The sequence below is a fragment of the Palaemon carinicauda genome, chromosome 2 (genome assembly GCF_036898095.1).
Source record: "Palaemon carinicauda isolate YSFRI2023 chromosome 2, ASM3689809v2, whole genome shotgun sequence".
Lineage (NCBI taxonomy): Eukaryota > Metazoa > Arthropoda > Malacostraca > Decapoda > Palaemonidae > Palaemon > Palaemon carinicauda.
In genome coordinates this window covers 33049532-33070868 of record NC_090726.1, presented here as the reverse complement: position 1 = coordinate 33070868, position 21337 = coordinate 33049532, and the positions used below count along the sequence as shown (strand labels likewise).

The 21337-nt window shown below is 48.7% G+C and overlaps 1 protein-coding gene and 1 non-coding gene across 2 annotated transcripts in view; both read left to right on the top strand.

Moving 5' to 3' along the window:
- Positions 1-21337, top strand: part of l(2)37Cb (lethal (2) 37Cb) — a 33864-nt gene that overhangs the window by 570 nt on the left and 11957 nt on the right. The window contains exon 2 of the mRNA XM_068354542.1: positions 15623-15844. Coding sequence (XP_068210643.1) covers positions 15643-15844 — 202 coding nt within the window. The 5' untranslated portion in view covers positions 15623-15642. The remainder of the gene's footprint in view (positions 1-15622; positions 15845-21337) is intronic.
- LOC137629906 (5S ribosomal RNA) lies at positions 11382-11500 on the top strand. Its single transcript, XR_011041617.1, has one exon. It is a non-coding gene; the product is annotated as a 5S ribosomal RNA (ribosomal RNA).

The following is a 21337-nucleotide window of genomic DNA, read 5'->3' as shown; positions in this document are numbered from 1 at the left end:
TCCGTCGTGCCCTATATACTGGCAAGCAGTACATGCTAACCCCATTGATTATTATTCCTTAGATAAATAAGTTTTTATTTGTAGTAAAAATAAGTGTCATTTTCGAAAAAGAAACAGACGTATTTCTACTGTGTTTTAGTAGGAAAGCTTTTTCTGTATGTAACTAAAATAAAACCCTGGTCAAAACCCTGTTACCACCTCTTGCCTGATTAATTTTTCCAATTTCGAACTCCCTGATACTCCCTGTTGTACAGATAACCCAAATCTGTAGTTAATCTTTACCTGCACGCCATCACTTCCTTAGTAAACATTGAACCCTCCTCACACTGAGGGCCCTGGAGGAACCCAAACACAGAATAAGGCAATAAGGCAAACCCACCCTAAGAGGATGCATCTTTACTTGTCAGTGGTTTCACCCATTATGATCCCCCATTACATAACTCAACAGCTTTAGGATGCTGTGCCTGTACTCAAAACGGTAAAGTTATAGGAAAAAATAGTACGATATCCATAGTGAAAAAATAATAAAACCAATTCTTGTATTTACAGATAGTATATATGATTGGTTCTCATGAAAATATTCAATGGGAATCTGTTTTTCAAATTATATAAAATTCTATAAGTTATGAATGAAAAACTATATTTTGAAAGGGAATCAAACACAAGGTTATGACCCAACTAAAAGTTACCAATCTACCATAACTTAAAATTTGTATCCTCACCTTAAGGGGGTCCTATTATCCCCCAATAAACTTCCGTGTCCTTAGCTTGCCCAAAGACAAGTCGCAACCCTATTTTTACTTCCCGAACCGTTTCCCATCTTAAACTTGATTTTTTAGGTGTCTTTGGCAGTTTAACCCGTAATTAAAACTTGAAAATTGCGTTGCATCACGGATTAATGCCATCAAAACCATTCAAAATACTTTTAAATACACCAGTAAGACCTTGATTCCTCCAAAATGAAAATGGTGATATATTAAGTTTGACCAAATAAAAACATCTTTTCTAAGTAAGTATCAAAGTAGAACTGTTTCAAGTTGTCATGAGTAGGTCGGAGATTTTCCTAGAAGAAGTCACGTGACTGTAAAACCATCAAATATTTGAGATTGTAAATGTTTACCAGTACAGTGTACTCATAATACAGAAATTGGGAAATCAGATTTGAGACTGCAGCACAAATTCTTGTAAATTTCATGAACTGTGTTCAGGAACTTCCATGTCAGGAGAGAAGATCAAAACAAAATTTAGTCAAATGTAGAATGGTAATAATAAAAGGAAATTTGTTCCGTAACTGAAATACAAACCACGCTATTTAATATGGGTAATTACTTTCGGCGTAGCTGAAATGACGAGCCATTAAATTTTAACGAGGGTTTACTACCCCACCGCTAGTTAGCGGGGGGTAGGGAGTAGCTTGCTACCCCCCCCCCCCCCTCACACACACCTGTGCTGAGCTCACTTTGCTCTCGGCTCGGGTGCTAGACGGATGTGTCCGCTGTCACCCTCGCCTTCTCTGACAGCCATTACTAATCTTTTGTTTGCTTTTTCTTTGACAGAGTGTTTGTGAAGTTGGCCTCTGCGATGCGTAAGTGTCCCGGTTTACCTGACCACCCTTGCGGTACTTATATGTCGGCTGTCGAAACGGACCCACACACCTTGTGTCCTTACTGTAGGGGCCAACTGTGTGATAAGAGTAACGTATGTGGTGAGTGTAGGGAGTGGTCTACCTCCCAGTGGGAGAGGTTTTCCGGCGCCGGAAGAAGAAGTCCAGGCGGGATATTTCTCCTTCGAAGATTTCTTTGAAAGGAGAAAATCCCAAGGGCTCTTCTTCCATGCCCAAAACCTCCTCCGAAGCTCCCACTCGATCGGTTTCTTCCGAGAAGCTGTCGAGTGGTAGCGTAGGTCGCCGTTCTGTTGACCGATCTCGGGGTTTGGGAGAGGGAGTTGCCTCCCATACCGAGGCAGCTCCTCCTCCTCCCCCGGGGGAGGATTTAAATTTAAATGTCAATGTAACTAATAATGATTTGTTGCAGTTTTGGGCTTCCTTGGGGCTTGAGGGTTCGCCCTCCAAGGAAGCCTTGTTTGACATGATCAAATTGGGAGCAGCTGTCAAACAATCGCCGACTTTAGCAGAGGTTGATCCTCTGTCTATCGTCGACGTTGTTGTGGCAGAGGCTTCTGATGAGTTGTATCAAACCTCTGCTCCTGATGTTGCTGATGTAGCTGAAGGCTTAGTTCCCCCCACTGAACATCCTTCAAGGGAGGAACTAAGTCCAACGGTCTCTCCTGCCGGTGATTCTCCCCCTCGGGGGAGTTCACTAACAGAGACTCCTCTTCGAAGGACTGCTGGTCAGCCTGCTGACCCCACGGCCCCCAGAGGGCGTATAAGGCGTAAAGCCCGCCTTCCTCTTCGCCGTAGAGAACTTCCTTCACCTCATAAGGGTGTTAGGAGGCGCCTCTTCGGTTCGTCATCACCGCAGTCCGCCGCAGAGGAGCCTCGCCGTCATTCGCCGACCCTTCCAGCTACATCCTGGACCTCTCTGCAGATCGTTTGTGATCTTCTTCGGTGGAAGGTTGTCCTTGCAAAGGACACGCCGACCTTCCACCTGCCAGACCTGCTGACCTGCCGTCGCCGTTCCTGGCCGCTGATGCACTGTGGCCGCCCACGAACCCTGTTTTTAAATGGGCATCGGTCCCTTCGGGGCACAAGGGACTTTCACACAATGTGACTAAGTCCCTTACGCGCCAGGTATCCCCTGCGCGCCAGAGCTCTTCAGCTGCTGTTCCTGTTATAGCGTGCCAGCGCTCACCTGCGCGCCAGTGCTCTCCTGCACGTCAGCGCTCACCTGTGCGGCAACGCTCTCCTGCTCGCCACACGCCACTGCGCGCCATGCGTGCCCACGTTCTCCTGCGCGCCAGCGCTCTCCTACACGCCAGCACTCGCCTGCGCGCCAACAATCTCCTGCGCACCCACGATCTTCTGATCTGGGCGCAAAGGGGAAGATAATTTCTTCCCCTGCTCACCAGCGCTCTCCAGCACGCCATCCTTCACCTACGCGCCATCGCGCGCAGTCTCCAACGCGTGCCCTCCTATTGTTCCTGATGTGCGCCCTCATGCGCGCCCGTGCGCAAGGGATATATCTCCTGCACGCGCGCGCCCAACGATATCGCCCTCACGGGCTCTTCGGGATCCTGTGCGCCCGCGCACGCGCGAGTGCTTATTCAGCTTCTTGCGCGCGCGAGTGCTTATTCAGATTGCTGCGCCCTCTGCTTTCACCGGAACGTGCCCCTGCGCGCCATTGATCGCCCACGCGCGCCATCGCCCATCATGCCCCCCCCCCCCCCCCCCCCGGCAAACGCAGAATAGCGCGCTCGCTGGAGGGAGAGAGGACTCCGGATAGGTCCAGGAACTTTCCTTCTTCTTTTCGGGCAGACCCTACTTTGGTAACTCCTCCTAGGGATCGAACAATTCCCTTCCCTCCAGAGGGAGTATAGTTAGTTGGCAGCCCTAGTTTGGGTCCCTTGTCAGAGTGGTCGTACAGGCTTTTAAGCCTGTTCTCTCTGAGCTGGGCCACAAATCAGTGGCAGTTTTGACTCCCCTGAAGAGGAAGAGAGGAGTAGCTGACGTGGTGACTTCTCCAAGGGCGAAGCTGACTCCTCGGAAGTCTTTGAGGAAGGCCTCCTCCCCCCCCACCCCCAGACTTTCTCTCCCTCCCTTTCGGACGAAGATTTTCAGCCTCAGGGGAGTCACGTGAGGTGAGACGTTCCTCCATCGCACCAATGAGGGAAACCCCACCTCGCTCAGAGAAGTCTTCTCGGGTAGGGGTGGAGAAGAGCCTCCCACCATCACTGTTGGAGTCCTGTATCCCTCCCAGGAGGGAGTCGAAGGACTCCAAGACTATTCCGAAGTCGTCCTCAAGGATTAGACCAGAGCCAGCCAAGCCCTTGGAGAACGTCCACGAGTCCCCCCAAGAAGAGCCTTTGGGGACAGGAGACTTCGCTGCCAGCCCTTCAGGAGGAGAGCTACAGGAGTCAGAGCATGCATTCTGGCAGGTTCTGACCCTTATGAGGAATCTCAATGGGTTCGCGGACCCAGAGATTCCTCCTCTTGAGGGCAAGGACACGGTCTTGGACCGAGTCTTTGGTACTCAAAAACCCTCTAGGGCCAGCGCGGCTTTGCCCTGGTCCCAAGGGGTTAAGAGTGCCAGAGATAAGGTCGAGGGCCAGCTCTCCGAGCTTGCCTCCTCCAGCCGTTCCAGCGCTGGTAACAAACTCCTCCCGCCTCCTCGTATCCATCAGAGGAGGTACTTCGACATCATGGAGGAGACTTGTTTATCTCTTCCCTTACACCACTCTTTGAAAGAGCTTACCAAGGGAGTCCCTCTAGAGAGACTCTCCACCCGGCAAGTGTCTTTCTTGGCTACGGAGATCCTTAGCCAGGAGAAGGTGGCGAAGTGTGCCATGCAGGTAACTTCGTGGCTGGACATCTGGCTAGGGTCTCTGGGCATCCTGTTACGATCTGAGGACTTGTCCAAGGAGAGTACCAGGAGGGCCATGGAGACCTTTCTACTTTCAGGCACTCGTACCATCGAGTTTCTAGCCCACCAAGTCTCGAACTTGTGGGCTAATACCATCTTGAAGCGTCGAGATGCGGTGTCTGAGAGATTCCACCAGAAGGTCCCCAGCACTGAGATCAGCAGGCTCAGACATTCTTCCATCTTGGGGAGAACTCTGTTTGAGCCTAAGAACGTGGAGCAGGCGGCTGAGAGGTGGAGGAAGTCCATCCAGGACTCTCTCCTACATAGGGCTTTAACATCAAAGCCCTATAAACCTCCAGCAACCCAACAACCACGCCCTACCAAGACTACGAAATCGGCCGCGGCAGCGAAGACAACGGTGTCAAAGCCCTTTCCTGTCAAGGACAAGAAAGGCAAAAAGTCCTCCAGGGGAGGGAAAAATCCTAGAGGGAGTGGCCGAGGTTGCAAACGCTAGGATTTGCAGTCCTCCTGCATGTCCACCAGTGGGGGGATGCCTACAAAGTTGCGCAAGCAGGTGGCAGCAACTCAGGGCTGATTCCTGGACGATTTCCGTAATCAGTCAAGGATATTGCGTCCCGTTCACAACATCTCTACCTCCCCTGACAGCGAATCCAGTGTCGTTGAGCTCCCTTGCTATGGGATTGGCAAGGGGGCAAGCCCTTCGGGCAGAAGTCGAGACTATGTTGAAGAAGGGCGCTCTCCAAGAGGTCGTCGACGGGTCCCCAGGCTTCTTCAGTCGACTCTTTCTTGTAAAGAAGGCGTCTGGAGGCTGGAGACCAGTCATCGACCTCTCAGCTCTGAACAGGTTTGTCAAGCAGACCCCGTTCAGCATGGAGACAGCAGACTTGCAGTGAGACCGCAAGACTTCATGTGTACACTAGATCTGAAGGACGCGTACTTCCAGATCCCAGTCCATCCGTCTTTAAGGAAGTACTTAAGATTCAGCCTAGACAACAAGATCTACCAGTTCAAGGTGCTGTGCTTCGGTCTCTCCACAGCACCTCAGGTTTTCACCAGAGTGTTCACCCTGATATCGTCGTGGGCACACAGGATCGGCATCCGTCTCCTCCGTTATCTGGATGACTGGCTGATCCTAGCAGACTCGGAGTCAACCCTTCTTCGACACCGAGACAAACTTCTGGGACTTTGCCAAGATCTGGGGATCAGGGTAAATCTCGAGAAGTCTTCTCTGCTTCCTACTCAAAGACTGGTATATCTAGGCATGATCATAGACACCAATCTCCACAAAGCCTTCCCATCAGACGACAGTATAGCAAGGCTGAGGAGGGTCGCGAGTCCTTTCTTCAGACGAGAAGAACTCCCAGCCCAATCGTGGTTACGTCTCCTCAGTCACCTCTCATCCTTGGCCCGTCTAGTTCCCAGCGGTTGCCTCAGAATGAGATCTCTGCAATGGCGACTCAAGTCCTGGTGGAATCAAGAACACGATTCCCCGGACGTCATGATCCCTATGGGTCCTGCGGAACAGACGGATCTTGAGTGGTGGGTGACAGACGAGAACCTATGAAGGGGAGTGGATCTTCTCGTCCTCCCCCATGATTTGATGCTGTTTTCGGACGCCTCAAAGAAAGGGTGGGGGGCCCACGTTCTGCACCACAGGACCTCAGGCCTGTGGTCAGAATCAGAAAAGTGCCTCCATATAAATCTGCTATAAATGAAGGCCATATTCCTTCAACAGTTCCAACAATACCTGGCGGGTCACTCTGTGGTGGTGATGAGCGACAAGTAGAGATACTCGATTCCACTATCGGCTCGCTTCATTCCAGGCAAGAGGAATGTGCTCGCCGACAGTCTCAGCAGACCGTCTCAGATAGTGAGTAACGGGTGGTCTTTGGATCATCTAGTAGCCAACAAAGTCCTGACTTTGTGGGGTTCCCCGACTGTGGATCTGTTCGCTACAGCGCTGAACTTCAAGCTCCCGCTGTACTGCTCCCCAGTCCCAGATCTCAAGGCACTCTGGCAAGATGCCTTCCAACAACGGAGGGACAACATCGACGTATACGCCTTTCCCCCGTTCTGTCTGATGAGGAGGGTACTCAACAAGACCAGAATATCAGTCAATCTCTCGATGACCCTAACAGCTCCACTATGGCATCACGCGGAATGGTTTCCAGACCTTCTGCAACTCCTAACAGAACTTCTGAGAGAACTCCCTCCACGACACGAGCTACTCAAACAACCACACGCCAACATTTTTCACAAAGCCGTAGCTTCGCGTTGACTTCACGCCTGGAGACTATCCAGCATCTCCTCGCAGAGAGAGGATTTTCGCAACAGGTTGCGAACAGGATGTCTGGACACCTGCGAAGGTCATCCGCAGGGGTCTACCAGGCAAAGTGGAGAGTTTTCTGTGATTGGTGTCGTGGAAGGGGTATCTCTCCACTCGATGACACTATTCCAGCAATAGCGGAGTTCTTTGTGCATTTGCGAGAAATACGCCTTTCAGTCTCGGCAGTGAAAGGCTATCGCTCGGCCTTAAGTCTAGCCTTCAGGCTCAAATGAGTTCACATTTCTTCTTCGCTGGAACTTTCCCTACTCATACAAAGTTATGAACTTACCTGCCCTCAGTCGGAAGTGAGACCTCCTCCATGGAACGTGGTTAGAGTTCTCAGGTCTCTTAAGAGACCTCCCTACGAACCATTACGCCAGGATTTAGATCGCCACCTGACTTGGAAGACAGTGTTCCTACTAGCTTTGGCCTCGGCCAAGCGAGTCAGTGAACTTCATGGTCTCTCGTATGACATCGCCTATTCAAGGGGATGGGGGGAGGTAACGTTCAAATTCGTCCCTGAGTTTGTTGCTAAGATTCAGAATCCGGGAGTGCCGGACCCTCGGTTCGACTCTTTCCAGATCTCGAGTCTTCGTTCTGTAACAGATGACCCAGACCATCTCCCATTGTGCCCAGTAAGGAGTCTGAGGCTATATCTCAAAAGAACGGCTGCAGTTCGTCCCCAAGTGCAGGCATTGTTTGTGAGCACTAGGAGGACAAAGAGGAGGGTTACCAAGAATACTATCTCAGCATGGATTCGTAGGGTAATCCATCTATCCCTGAATCCTGACCCTCCTCCGTCACGTTGCCCTAGAGCACATGATGTCAGGGGCGTAGCTACGTCCCTGGCCTTCAAAAAGAACTTCTCAGTGACGCAGGTTCTACAAGCAGGGGTGTGGAAGCGTCAGACGACCTTCACAGCCCACTACCTGGAAGACGTGACCCACAGGAAGCTCGATACGTTCTCTATCGGCCCTGTGGTGGCTGCACAACAGCTGGTTTAAACCTCAGGCTCCTTAATGGACGAGTAGCAAAAGGTTGAGGGCATTGTTACCCGGTTTTAGTCTGCATGAATGAAAAGGTTTGTCTGGCCCTTATTCTTTTCTTTATCCTCCCCTCTCTTGGGGAAAGCAGCATCCTCGGTTCTCTGCACAGCTGACCTCGAACCACTGCAGGTAAACCATGTCTCCTTATGTTCCTAGTATTAAGCTAATACTGTCACGTCCCCATACCCTGACGAGGTGGTATTGGGAGAGTCCTAGCCTAAGTTTCCATCTAAAGGACTTCAGGTCAACTTCTTAGGACGAGTCACTCTTCCAACCTTCACACACAGCTTACGTAGGCTGCAGCCCTTACACAGCTAGGTGCTAGCGAGGTGCAGGGACTCCTTATTGTTGTGTGCTGACACACTCGGATACTGAGTCCCCGGGCAAAGCCAAAAGCCAGTACTGGCCGGGACTTACCACCCTGCCTAAGGGTTGAGTCACCCATATTAAATAGCGTAGTTTGTATTTCAGTTACGGAACAAATGACAAATTCGTAGGTAATTTGTATTTTTCCTAACTATACAAACCTTAGCTATTTAATCAAACTTGCCCGCCAGCCCTATCCCCCATGAAGTCCTACCTCTAAGCAAAGTGAGCTCAAGCACAGGTGTGTGTGAGGGGGGGGGGGAGCAAGCTACCTACCCCCCGCTAACTAGCGGTGGGGTAGTAAACCCTCGTTAAAATTTTAATGGCTCGTCATTTCAGCTACGCCGAAAGTAATTACCCATATTAAATAGCTAAGGTTTGTATAGTTAGGAAAAATACAATTTTCAATATTAATCTTACCCGATAATCATGTAGCTGTCAACTCTGTTGCCCGACAGAAATCTACGGTCGGGATACGCCAGCGATCGCTATTCAGGTGGGGGTGTACACAACAGCGCCATCTGTGGTCAGGTACTCTAGTACTTCTTGTCAACACCACCTCAATTTTTCCTCTGTCGTGCCTCCGGCTAGACCTACATGGATACGCTGTTGATTCTGGAGTTTTTGCTCACGATTTGGTGATGTATTTGCTCTAGAGTTTAGCTTTCGCTATTCAGGAAGTTTTATCATTAGCTTAGCTAGCTTTTGGAATTAATTTGATTAATTATGGTGACGAAGAGGGTATGAACTCTCTTTCACTTTTAATGGCCGACCCTTCCCTTAGACGGAAGTGTTGGTGTCTAAGAGAGTATAGACTCTCTTTCTTAATTTTGCTTAACAAAAGTTATAGATTTATTTTATATCTCTCCGCCTTTTATAGGCCTCTTCGATTAACTTCCTTTTATTATAAACTTATTAAAATTAATTTTTATATTTGTTTATATTCGACCTTTCCTAATAGTAGGCGGTCTTTTCTTGGTACCGAAGTTAATTAACATTGAGCCCGTCATTTCGGTTTTACCTGTTAACATATTATGCTATTTTAATGTTTTTGAAAGAATTTCTTTGATAGTCTCGTACTGTTTTCAAAGTTGAACTAACGTTTTGTTTTGTCTCTGCAGTTGTTGACGTTCAGAACGTTCAACTTGCGCTCTATCGTTACGATAGAGAGAGAATTTTCACGGTGTCACGTTGCAGTAAGAGTAAACCGTTTCTAGCGTTTTGTTCATTCTTTCTTAGCTTAATGGTTTTAATTCTAATAAAGGAACTTTTTATTTGGGAAATCTTTCAGTTTTTTTCCTTTAACAATAATATGTTTTAACGATATATATGATTGGGCTCTTCTCTCAGGTTCTAAGTCAAGAGAGAGAGAGAGAGAGAGAGATAGAGACGGAGGGAGAGAGAGGAGGATAAACGTTTCGTTCAAGCGAGTAACGTTGTTATCGTTTTTGCTCTTCTCCCTAGTCTCTTTAGGGGAAGAAGGTAAACGTTTCTAGAGTTTTATTCTTGTTCTCAAGCTTTATGCGGTGAGAGATTTTAAACGTAGTTTATTTGATCTAGTGTTTAGTCTCTTTCCAGCCACTGAATTATTTATCTTTCATTAGATTTTTCTGTTACATTGTAATTCTGTTTTCGCAATTACTAACTTTTAAGGAAGGATAGAATTGCGTGTTTCAGGTACAAACCACTTAAAGTTTCGAGTTCAGTGAAATAAGTGCAAACAGAAAATCAAAAGTGATAAGTGATAAGCGCAAAGTGTTACAGTGTTGCGTTCGAGGGTTCGTCTGTTCGTGCCAGTTGTTCGCCTAGTCTGGGACCTCTTACAAGCTCCCAAGCCCAGGGGAGAAGTAATGTCGAAGGACTTATTGGTTCAGCAGGCCTTGATCGACGAACAGACGTTTTCCCTCCGTGGTTTCGGGTGTATCTACACACGTTGCCGACGTGATCACCCCACCCACACAAAGACGAGAGAGCCCTTTTATTCCTCGTCTGCGGAAGAGGTTTCTCGCAGAAACCATGGACCAAATCTTGCAGCTTTTAAGTGCAAGTCGGTCCCTTCCGCACAAGTCCAACTCCTAGGTGTAGCCATTACCACTGGGTCAGTTCGGACTTGCTGCAGTACGACAACTGCACACCTCCCAGAGAGGTAAGGTGGTATCGCAACAGGCAGTAGCTCCGTCTGTTGCCGCACCAGCTGTTTTAGACCCTCAGTCTCAACGGACAGTAGCTCCGTTTGTTGTTGTCTTTCTTAAACTCTAGTGGTCTATGCTGCAGACAATGCAGTCTCAGCTTGCGGTGTTGATGCAGGAGTTTCAGGCAGAGAAGGTTAATACACCTCCTCCTGCGAACGCTCCTCCTCCTCTGCGCAGTACAATCTGCCAGACGTATGAGGTTGAGGTTCCTCAAGCTACCTCCATGCGTGAGCTGCCGCGTTGGGAGTTGCCAGATACCAGCGCTGTGCAGCAACCTCCACTTTCCTTGAGGCAGGAGCCTCTTACCACGCAGCAACCTCCTCAACAATGGGGGCAGGAGCCTTATGCCTTACAACCTCCTCTACCCTTGAGGCAGGAGTATCTTGCATTACAACCACCCTCGAGGCAGCAACCTCTTGAGGTACGACAACCTCTACCATCCTTGAGGCAGCCACCTCAACTCTTGCAGCAACCACCTCCACTTTCCTCGAGGCGAGAACCTCAACTCTCGAGGCAAGCACCTCAAGAACCTCAACTCGTGAGTCAAGAGCCTCTCTCTGCGCAGCCACCTCAACCCTTGAGGCAAGCGCAACTCTTGAGGCAGGAACCTCATGCTATGAGTCAGCCACCTCAACGCATGCATCTGCCACTTTCTCCTCAGCTTGAGCCTCTTCCCATTCAACTTGAACCGCAGTCTATGCAGCATGAGCCTCTCCTCTGCGCAGCTACCCCCTCAACCCTTGAGGCAGACGCAACTCTTGAGGCAGGAACCTCACAGGAGCCTCATGCTATGCGACATCCTATGGGCTCTCGTGGCATGGTTGGTTTCGACCTGGCCTTTCATTAGAAGGGGCTAGTGTTCGATCCCAAGTATGAGGTAGAAATTTATTTCTATTTGAACACGATGTTGTGTTGATATTTATCCATATTGACTCATTAGAGGTAATTTGAAGTCAACGTCCATACCACGTTGAAAACACCGCTTCTCGTCCGATCAGCGAAGTTAAGCAACGTTGGGTCTGGTCAGTACTTGGATGGGTGACCGCCTGGGAACACCAGATGCTGTTGGCATTTGAATTACTACCAATTGTGTCACGTGGTGGCCCGGGGAAATCTGGTAAAACTCTCTGGTAAAGAGACTGATGTCTCACCAGGTAAATCCTCGGACAGCTAGATTAGTGTCAGGTTCAGATTTCTTTTAAGCAGCATGAGCCTCATCCCATGCAGCATGAGCCTCATCCCATGCAGCATAAGCCACACGCCATGCAACATGCTCTGCTTACCTTACAGCATGCTCTACATACAGCATGCTCTGCATACCTTACCGCATGCTTCTCAGTCACACATCTTTGGTTGTTGCCAACTCACTAGACTGTCAAGCAGTTTCATAACGTTGCCTTCTAGTCTGCTGCTTTTGCACCAGTGAAACCCTCACTGAGAGAACTTAGCTTTTCTCGGATATGGTTCCTGTAGATGAGAAAGTGCTATTCTCCCTCCATCTGATATTCCCTTGAGGACTCTGTCATTTGGAGAGGAGCCTTTAGCTGCGTAGCCTCCTATGGACTTTTATTTAAGCATAACATGCTTCCAGGGAAGGTAATGGTTCCACTTCAGTCGCTAACCCCGTCTGTTACCACACCTGCTCCCATAGACCTTGAGCTGTGTTGCAAGACATGCAGTCCAAGCTTAGTCCTTGTTAGAGGATTTTTTGTTTACGGAGTCAGTGTGTCACTGGGAAGACGTTTAACAACCAGCAGAAGTGACTTGTTGTGACGCAGTGCGGCAACCTCAGCAACCCGATAAGGAGTTGTCTGTACGACCCAGACAGTCTAGACAGCTTCGGGTTGTCACTGTACTTCCTCGCTTCCCCATGGTTGACAGTTCACAGACTGTGCAGCAGTACCATGATCTTGTGTCCGGCTCCGTCAGACGACTGGCTTTTAAGAGCTCCCACAAGTCGTCGCTGTCTGGAGATTCTCAGATGGACTATGGATCTGACCAAGGAACTGGGCCTCCTGGTCAATTTTGAGGAGTCCCAGCTCGTCCCATCCCAGACCATTGTCTACCTGGGTATGGATCTTCAGAGTCGAGCTTTTCGGGCTTTTCCGTCGGCCCCAAGGATCTTCCAAGCCCTAGAATGCATCCAGAGCATGCTGAGAAGGAACCGATGCTCAGTCAGGTAGTGGATGAGTCTAACAGGGACACTTTCATCGCTGGCCCTGTTCATCGTGTTAGGGAGACTCCACCTCCGCCCCCTTCAGTATCATCTAGCTGCTCACTGGATAAAGGACATGACGCTAGAGACGGTCTCAGTTCCTGTTTCCGAAGAGAGGAGGTCTACTCTCGCGTGGTGTAAGAACAGCTTTCTTCTCAAGGAAGTCTACCTTTGGCTGTTCAGAAACCCGACCGCCGTCTCCTCTCGGACGCATCAGACACGGGCTGGGGTGCGACTTTGGACGGACAGGAATGCTCGGGAACATGGAATCAGGAGCAAAGGACACTTCACATCAATTGCAAGGAGTTGTTGGCGGTTCATCTGGCCTTGATAAACTTCAAGTCCCTCCAGCTTAACAAGGTGGTGGAGGTGGACTCTGACAACACCACAGCCTTGGCTTACATCTCCAAGCAGGGAGGGACTCATTCGTGGAAGTTGTTGTAGATCGCAAGGGACCTACTCATCTGGTCAAAAGATCGAAAGCTCACGCTGTTAACGAGGTTCATTCAGGGCGATATGAATGTCATGGCAGATCGCCTCAGCCGGAAGGGTCAGGTCATCCCCACAGAGTGGACCCTTCACAAGAATGTTTGCAGCAGACTTTGGGCCCTGTGGGGTCAGCCAACCATAGATCTGTTCGCTACCTCGATAACCTAGAGACTCCCGTTGTATTGTTCTCCGATTCCAGACCCAGCAGCAGTTCACGTGGATGCTTTTCTGCTGGATTGGTCCCATCTCGACCTGTATGCATTCCCGCCGTTCAAGATTGTCAACAGGGTACTTCAGAAGTTCTCCTCTCGCAAAGGGACACGGCTGACGTTGGTTGGCTCCGCTCTGGCCCGCGAGAGAATGGTTCATAGAGGTACTGCAATGGCTGGTCGACATTCCCAGGACTCTTCCTCTAGGAGTGGACCTTCTACGTCAACCTCACGTAAAGAAGGTACACCCAAACCTCCACGCTCTTCGTCTGACTGCCTTCAGACTTTCGAAAGACTCTCAAGAGCTAGGGGCTTTTCGAAGAAGGCAGCCAGAGCGATTGCCAGAGCAAGGAGAACATCCACTCTCAGAGTCTATCAGTCTCAAGGGGAAGTCTTCCGAAGCTGGTACAAGGCCAATGCAGTTTCCTCAACCAGTACCACTGTAACCCAGATTGCTGACTTCCTGTTACATCTAAGGAACGTAAGATCCCTTTCAGCTCCTACGATCAAGGGTTACAGAAGTATGTTGGCAGCGGTTTTCCGCCACAGAGGCTTGGATCTTTCCACCAACAAAGATCTACAGGACCTCCCTAGGTCTTTTGAGACCTCAAAGGAACGTCGGTTGTCCACTCCAGGCTGGAATCTAGACGTGGTCCTAAGGTTCCTTATGTCATCAAGATTTGAACCTCTCCAATCAGCCTCTTTTTAGGACCTCACATTAAAAACTCTTTTCCTCGTGTGCTTGACAACAGCTAAAAGAGTAAGTGAGATCCACGCCTTCAGCAGGAACATAGTTTTCACACCTGAAACGGCTACATGTTCCTTGCAGCTCGGTTTTTGCTAAAACGAGCTTCCTTCACGTCCTTGGCCTAAGTCGTTCGAGATCCCAAGCCTGTCCAACTTGGTGGGGAACGAACTGGAGAGAGTACTTTGCCCAGTTAGAGCTCTTAGGTACTATCTAAAAAGGTCTTAACCTTTACGAGGACAATCAGAAGCCTTATGGTGTGCTATCAAGAAGCCTTCTTTTCCAAGGTCTAAGAACTCAGTTTCTTACTATTCAGGCTTCTGATTAGGGAAGCACATTCTCATCTGAAGGAAGAAGACCTTGCTTTGCTGAAGGTAAGGACACATGAAGTGAGAGCTGTGGCTACTTCAGTGGCCTTCAAACAGAACCGTTCTCTGCAGAGTGTTATGGATGCAACCTATTGGAGAAGCAAGTCAATGTTCGCATCATTCTATCTCAAAGATGTCCAGTCTCTTTACGAGTATTGCTACACCCTGGGACCATTCGTAGCAACGAATGCAGTAGTAGGCGGGGGCTCAGCCACTACATTCCCATAATCCCATAACCTTTTAACCTTTCTCTTGAATACTTTTTATGGGTTGTACGGTCGGCTAAGAAGCCTTCCACATCCTTGTTGATTTGGCGGGTGGTCAATTCTTTCTTGAGAAGCGCCGAGGTTAAAGGTTGTGATGAGGTCCTTTAGTATGGGTTGCAACCCTTTATACTTCAGCACCTAAGAGTCGTTCAGCATCCTAAGAGGACCGCTACGCTCAGTAAGGAAGACGTACTTAATAAAGGCAGAGTAATGGTTCAAGTCGTCTTCCTTACCAGGTACTTATTTATTTTATGTTATTTTTGAATAACTAATAAAATAAAATACGGGATACTTAGCTTCTTGATTAACATGTACACTGGTTTTCACCCACCACCCTGGGTGTGAATCAGCTACATGATTATCGGGTAAGATTAATATTGAAAAATGTTATTTTCATTAGTAAAATAAATTTTTGAATATACTTACCCGATAATCATGATTTAATTGACCCACCCTTCCTCCCCATAGAGAACCAGTGGACCGAGGAAAAAATTGAGGTGGTGTTGACAAGAAGTACTAGAGTACCTGACCACAGATGGCGCTGTTGTGTACACCCCCACCTGAATAGCGATCGCTGGCGTATCCCGACCGTAGATTTCTGTCGGGCAACAGAGTTGACAGCTACATGATTATCGGGTAAGTATATTCAAAAATTTATTTTACTAATGAAAATAACATATTACCTACGAATTTGCCATATTATGTACATATAGTATTGCATGCAGTTTAATAACCTACTGATATTGGTCCAACTGTAGGGATATAATTGCCCTTTTCTATAGCTAAAAGAAGGCAGTTATTTTATACAGTAATAGCATTTTTGTGATTTCAAGTAAATGATGCACAATTTAGTAATTAATATTTTCTAAGACCCAGAATTACCTTTTTTTTTTCCTTTCAGGCCAGCCCACACAAGCAACCATGGGTGATAATTTGAAAGCCTGGATTAACCACAGGCTTCACGATGTTTTGGGGATGAGTGACTCAACTGTAGCTGAATACCTGCTACGATTAGCTCAAAAATTGCCCAGCAAGAAGCATGTCGTGTTGGAATTGCAAAATGATATCAAGGTGGACAGTGATGTCGAAAGTTTCATTGGAGAACTTTGGGATAAAGTTAGAGGTATTGAGATTTGTTGCATGAATTTTTGCTTGTTCTGACACTCAATACAAACCTTATGCTATTTATAGGGATTATGCATTTGGGAAAACTGAAAGACAAACCCTAAGAATTTTAGTGAAGTATAATCACCTGCCCGCTAGTTAGTGGGGTGGGGGCGGGTAGCCTGCTACCCCCCCCCACACCTGTGTTGTGTTACCACTTTTGTTTTTGGCTTGATGGAGAACGGACGTTGCCACTCTCCTCCTCTCAACTGAACTTGCAATTTGGCTTAATCATCTTTGCTTTTTTTTTTCATTTGTGATTGTTTTCCTTTGTGCCGTCCATTATGTGGACGTGTCCAGAACCTGAGGGCCACTCCTGCAGTACCTTCGTGTCCTCCCTTAAGACACATCCACATTTGTTGTGCCTGTCCTGCCAAGGGCGCTGCTGTGACCAGGACAACACCTGCCCTGAATGCCAGGAGTTGTCTGCCTCCCAGTGGGAGAGGTATAGGTGATGTTGCAAGAAGTCTGAAAGAGATTCTTCTCCTTCTGGGTCTTCCTTAAAGTTGAAGAAACCTCTGACTTCTTCCTTGAACCCCTGACCTTTTCCCGAAGCTCCTGCTCAATCTGTCTCCTTCGGGGAACGGTTGAACAGGAGCGTAGGACAATTAACTCCAGGTCACCCCCTGGGTTTGAGGAAAAGAACTGCTTCCCCTAGAGAAGTAGCCCTGCCCCTTCCCTCAAAAGGAATTTTTTCATTTTTTGATCTTTTACAGGTTTGACATTTGCTGGGAAAGACTGGTCCCCCGTCAAAGGAGGCGATGTTAGAGCTTCTCCATCTTGGCGCTGAAAGGAAGCGGACACCGGCTTCCTCTTAAGTAGAAGCCTCTACCCCGATGGGTACAGAACTCTGAGACCCTTCAGTGTCTTCCCCGTCTGCCGAAGAGTTTCACCCTTCACCGTTGCTTGCTGCTGCTGCCGTTGCCAAAGACTGCGCTTTCCCCATGCTGAGCCGACTCTTCCGTTGGGGGAGGAGAAAAGTTCCAGGCAGGTTTCTCATGCAAGTGGTCTCCTCTCGTTTGCGAGTGAGGCCCTCCCCGGAGACTCCGTTCCTGATACCTTCCAGATGTTGTCTTGCCACTCCGCTGACTCCCATTCCTTTGGAGGTCTCCCCTACGGAGGAACCTTGCCATCGTTGACGAGTCTTCCCTCCCTCTCACCAGCATGCTGTTGTCGACAGAAGCATTCTCCGTCACAAGGATCGTCACTCCTCCTCATCAAGGGAGCGTAATCCTCACCTTCCTTCCAGACGTTCTCCTTCCCCATCTGTAAGCAGATGTCTCTTCAGCTCTCCTAAGGACCGACGATCTTCTCACTACCCTTTAGAACGCTCGCCTTTGACGTCTCCTTACTCGCCAGCTGCTCGTCATGCATCACCCAATGACCGTCACTCCTCACCTCATGATCGTCACTCGCCTCCTCATGACCATCACTCTACTTTTCACTCACCTACTCTTCGCCAGATTGTGATCGCTTCCCTCAACCTCTTCGTCATAGGTCAGCTCTTGCTTGTCACTCACCTCAGTGTTCGCCGACCTTTCATCATTCGACAGCTTACAGGCTCTAGCCCACTTGCCGTTCGCCAACTTACAGGCCTTTGCCCAATCCTTGTTTGCCAGCTCTATAGTGTTTTCCTCCTGGGCGTTTGCCAGCTTCTCATCATTTACCATCACCTCATCACCGATCGCACATCTCTGTATCGTCACTCACCCTCTCGTGACTTTCACTCCACATCTCGTGATCGTCTCTTTCCTGTTCTTGATTCTCACAGGTCAGCTCATGATTTTTCCTCGCCAGCTCTTGATCATCACCTTCCCTCGCGGAAGCTTTTCTCGTCAACAAGGGTTCGTCCCTCGCTTTCTCATGACCATCGCTCTTCAGCTATAACTTTCCGTTATCCTCCTAAGGACTCCTCTACAATCCATGACAGTCAGCCACCTCGCGATCAGTACAGAGATATCACCCGTCGTCCTTCCTACGAGAGATCACCTCCTTCTCATCATCGATCTCTGCTCAAACAACCTGAGCCTTCTAAACCTTCCAGGTATAGTACTGAGCCTTCACGTCCTCGGGAAATGCATTCTCCCAGGAATAGGCCAGTTTCTATCTTGTCTTTTTCAGGTCATTCCAGTCTCTCCTCAAGTGAGAGAGCCTCTTTGTCCCCGAGGGGATCATCTGTCTACAACCGCCACCCTGTATGGCGGACATCCTGTCCCATTCCCAAACAAGAGGGAATCTTTCAGGATTCAACTGCCTTCCACCTCCATGACATCACGCTCTACCAAGCCAGAGTTGGAGGCCATCCCTGTCCAAATCTCATCAGGTACGCAACCTAACTCCCCTTATTTTCAGGCTCCAAGACAGAGAACTCCTTGGAGACGATCTCCGCTGTCAGGCCTACCTAAGGAGGTTCTAGTCTCACTCTGCATCGGGTAAAGAACTCTCATAGTTTGACACTTTGGTGAAGGCAGTATGACAAGCTGTCTCTGGAGTGCTCCCTAAGATAACTCTGGAGAAGTCAGTTCCATCCAGCTCAGACACCCCCCCCCCACATCTGATCCCAGAAGAAGAGCATCTGGGCTGGCCCCATACAGACCTTCATCTCCGAGGATGATTCTCTCACCCTTGAAAATGCGGGAAGCAGCAGATATGGGGGCGCAGATTCAACAAGACTTCTCCCAGGTACAAATTACACTGGTAATGACCACTAAAAAGAGGAGGATGGAACGACTGACTCCTCCTCCGGAAGACACTTGCACCCTTGAACTGGCCAGGGCTCTCAATCTTCTCAAGAGATCTCTCTGGAGTCCTCATTTCATTTCTCCCCTTTATAAGTATTACTATCCGAACTTCACCCTGTCTCCAAGGAGACTGACTATTTGGTGGCTGTTCCTTCTGCAAGAGAGGGCAGCATTCCTCCAAGCAGGTAGAACCCTTCAGACCTTCACTGTTGGAGGAGTATCTCCCTCCCCACAGAGAGACCAAAGACACCAAGACGGTCCCAAAGAACACTGCTTCAGGACGTCAAAACATCCTCAAGAAAGGTTGCGAGGAACCTCCCCAGCAGTCCTAAGGACGTCAGCAAGCGACGTTCCTCCCACTTTGGTTGATGAATTCAACCCATCCCGAGCTCTTATGGATAAAAGCTCGTGGTTGGATGATGACATCGATTATGAGGATGATTATCTATCAAGGGCTGCTAGTCCTAGGCTTACGGAGGCTGAACAGAAGGCGTCAGAGCATGCCTTCTGGCAAATCCTAGCCTGCATGTGAGTCAAATAAGCAGCAAAACCACTGGACTTTATGTGTAAATTGGATCTCAAGGATACATGCTTCCAAATCCCATTCTATCCATCTTCAAGAAAGTATCTCGGGATCATATTTGACAATACACAATACCAGTTCAAGGTACTGTGCTTCAGTCTTTCCACAGCACCTCAGGTATTCACGATAGTGTTTGCCTTAGTGTCATTGTGGGCTCATAGGATTGGCATCCGTCTTCTAGGATATCTGGATAACTAGATAATCCTAGCTGACTCGGTGACAAGCCTTCTTCAACACTAAGACAGACTCCTTACGCTTTGCTCAGATCTGCTGCTTCCCTTTCAAAGACTGGTATATCTTGGTATAATCATCGACACCAACCTTCAGAAAGTTTTTCCGTCAGACAACAGGGTACAGTGGCTAAGGAAGGTAACAAGCCCCTTCCTCAGATGAAAAGAACTGCCAGCCCAGCAGTGGTTGCATGTCATAGGTCACCTATCATCCCTGGCCCATCTAGTGCCCAACGGCCACCTCAGAATTTGATCTCTCCAGTGACGGTTGAAGTCCAAGTGAAATCAGGCAAGTGATTCTATGGACATCCTATTCCCAATGGGACTAGAACAGCAGACGTACCAAAGGTGGTGGGTGGCAGATGAGAACCTCCGCAGAGGGGTCGACCTTCTTGTCTTCTCCCAGAATTGATGCTCTTTTCAGACATGTCAAAAGAAGAGTGGGGGCCCCCATGCTGCACCACATGGCCTCCAGGCTCTGGTCCAAGTCCAAAAAGGTACAGTACTAGCATATAAATCTCTTAGGGATGAGGGGAGCCTACCTAGCTCTTTAGCAGTTCCTGGTGGGTCACTCCGTGATGTTAATGAGTGACAACACCATGGTGGTACCTTTTTGCAGGCCCAATGCCATTTAGTGGTAGAGATGCAGAGATGGGCAGAAGACAAGATGTCCCTATTAGCCCGCTTCATTCTGGGCAAACAGAATCTGCACTCAGACGATGTGAGCAGAGCGACTCAGATAGTGGGCTACAAGTGGTCTTTGAATCATCTGTGATCTTGTTCGCAACGTCCCTGAACTTCAGGCTCCCGCTGTAGTGCTCCCCAGTCCCGGATCCCCAGCCTCTCTAGCAAGATGCATTCCAACAACTATGGGACAACATCGATGTCTACTCCTTTTCCCTGTTTTGTCTGATGAGAAGACTACTCAACAAGACCAGAATATCCAACAATCTCTCTGTGATCCTCATAGCTCCACTATGGTATCACGCAGAGTGGTTCCCGGACCTTCTGCAACTCCTAACGGAGATACCAAGAGAACTCCCTCCACGAAACGATGTACTGAAACAGCCACATGTGAATATCTTCCACAAGACTTCACACCTGGAGACTATCCAGCACCTCCTTTCTCGGTTAGGCTCTTTGCAACAAGTTGCGAAAAGGATGGTGGAATACCTGCGTAGATCTTTGGCTGTAGTGTACCTAGCCAAGTGGCAAAGTGGACTGTTTTCTGTGATTGGTGTCGAGAAAGGGGTATCTCTCCCCTTGATGCCACTATCCCAACAATAGCGGATTTCCTAGTTTACCTGCGGGAGGAAAATTTCCTCTCAGTTTCGACAGTGAAAGGCTACCGTTCAGCCTTGGGTCTCTCCTTTAAACTGAAAGGTGTCAATATTTCTTCCTCATTGGAGCTCTCTCTCCTCATATGGAGTTACGAGCTTAAACTGAAAGGAGTCAATATTTCTTCCTCATTCGAGCTCCCTCTCCTCATATGGAGTTACGAGCTTAAACTGAAAGGAGTCAGTATTTCTTCCTCATTGGAGCTCCCTCTCCTCATATGGAGTTACGAGCTTAATTGCCTCCGGTCAGAAGTTAGACCTCTTCCATTGAACGTGGTTCACGTCCTTCAGTCTCTGAAGGGTGCTCCCTATGAACCATTACGCCAGGCAACAGATCGTCACCTTACTTTAAAGACGGTGTTCTACTCACCTTGACTTCGACCAAGAGTGTTAGCGAACTTCATGGTCTTTACTCTGACGTCACCCATTTAAGGGGATGGGGGAGGTAATTCTCAGCTGATACTCAAAATCCGGGTGTAGCGGATCCTAGATTCAGGGCCTTCTGGATTGGGAGACTTCGTTCTGTAACCGATGATCCAGATCAATTGTTGCTGTGCCCAG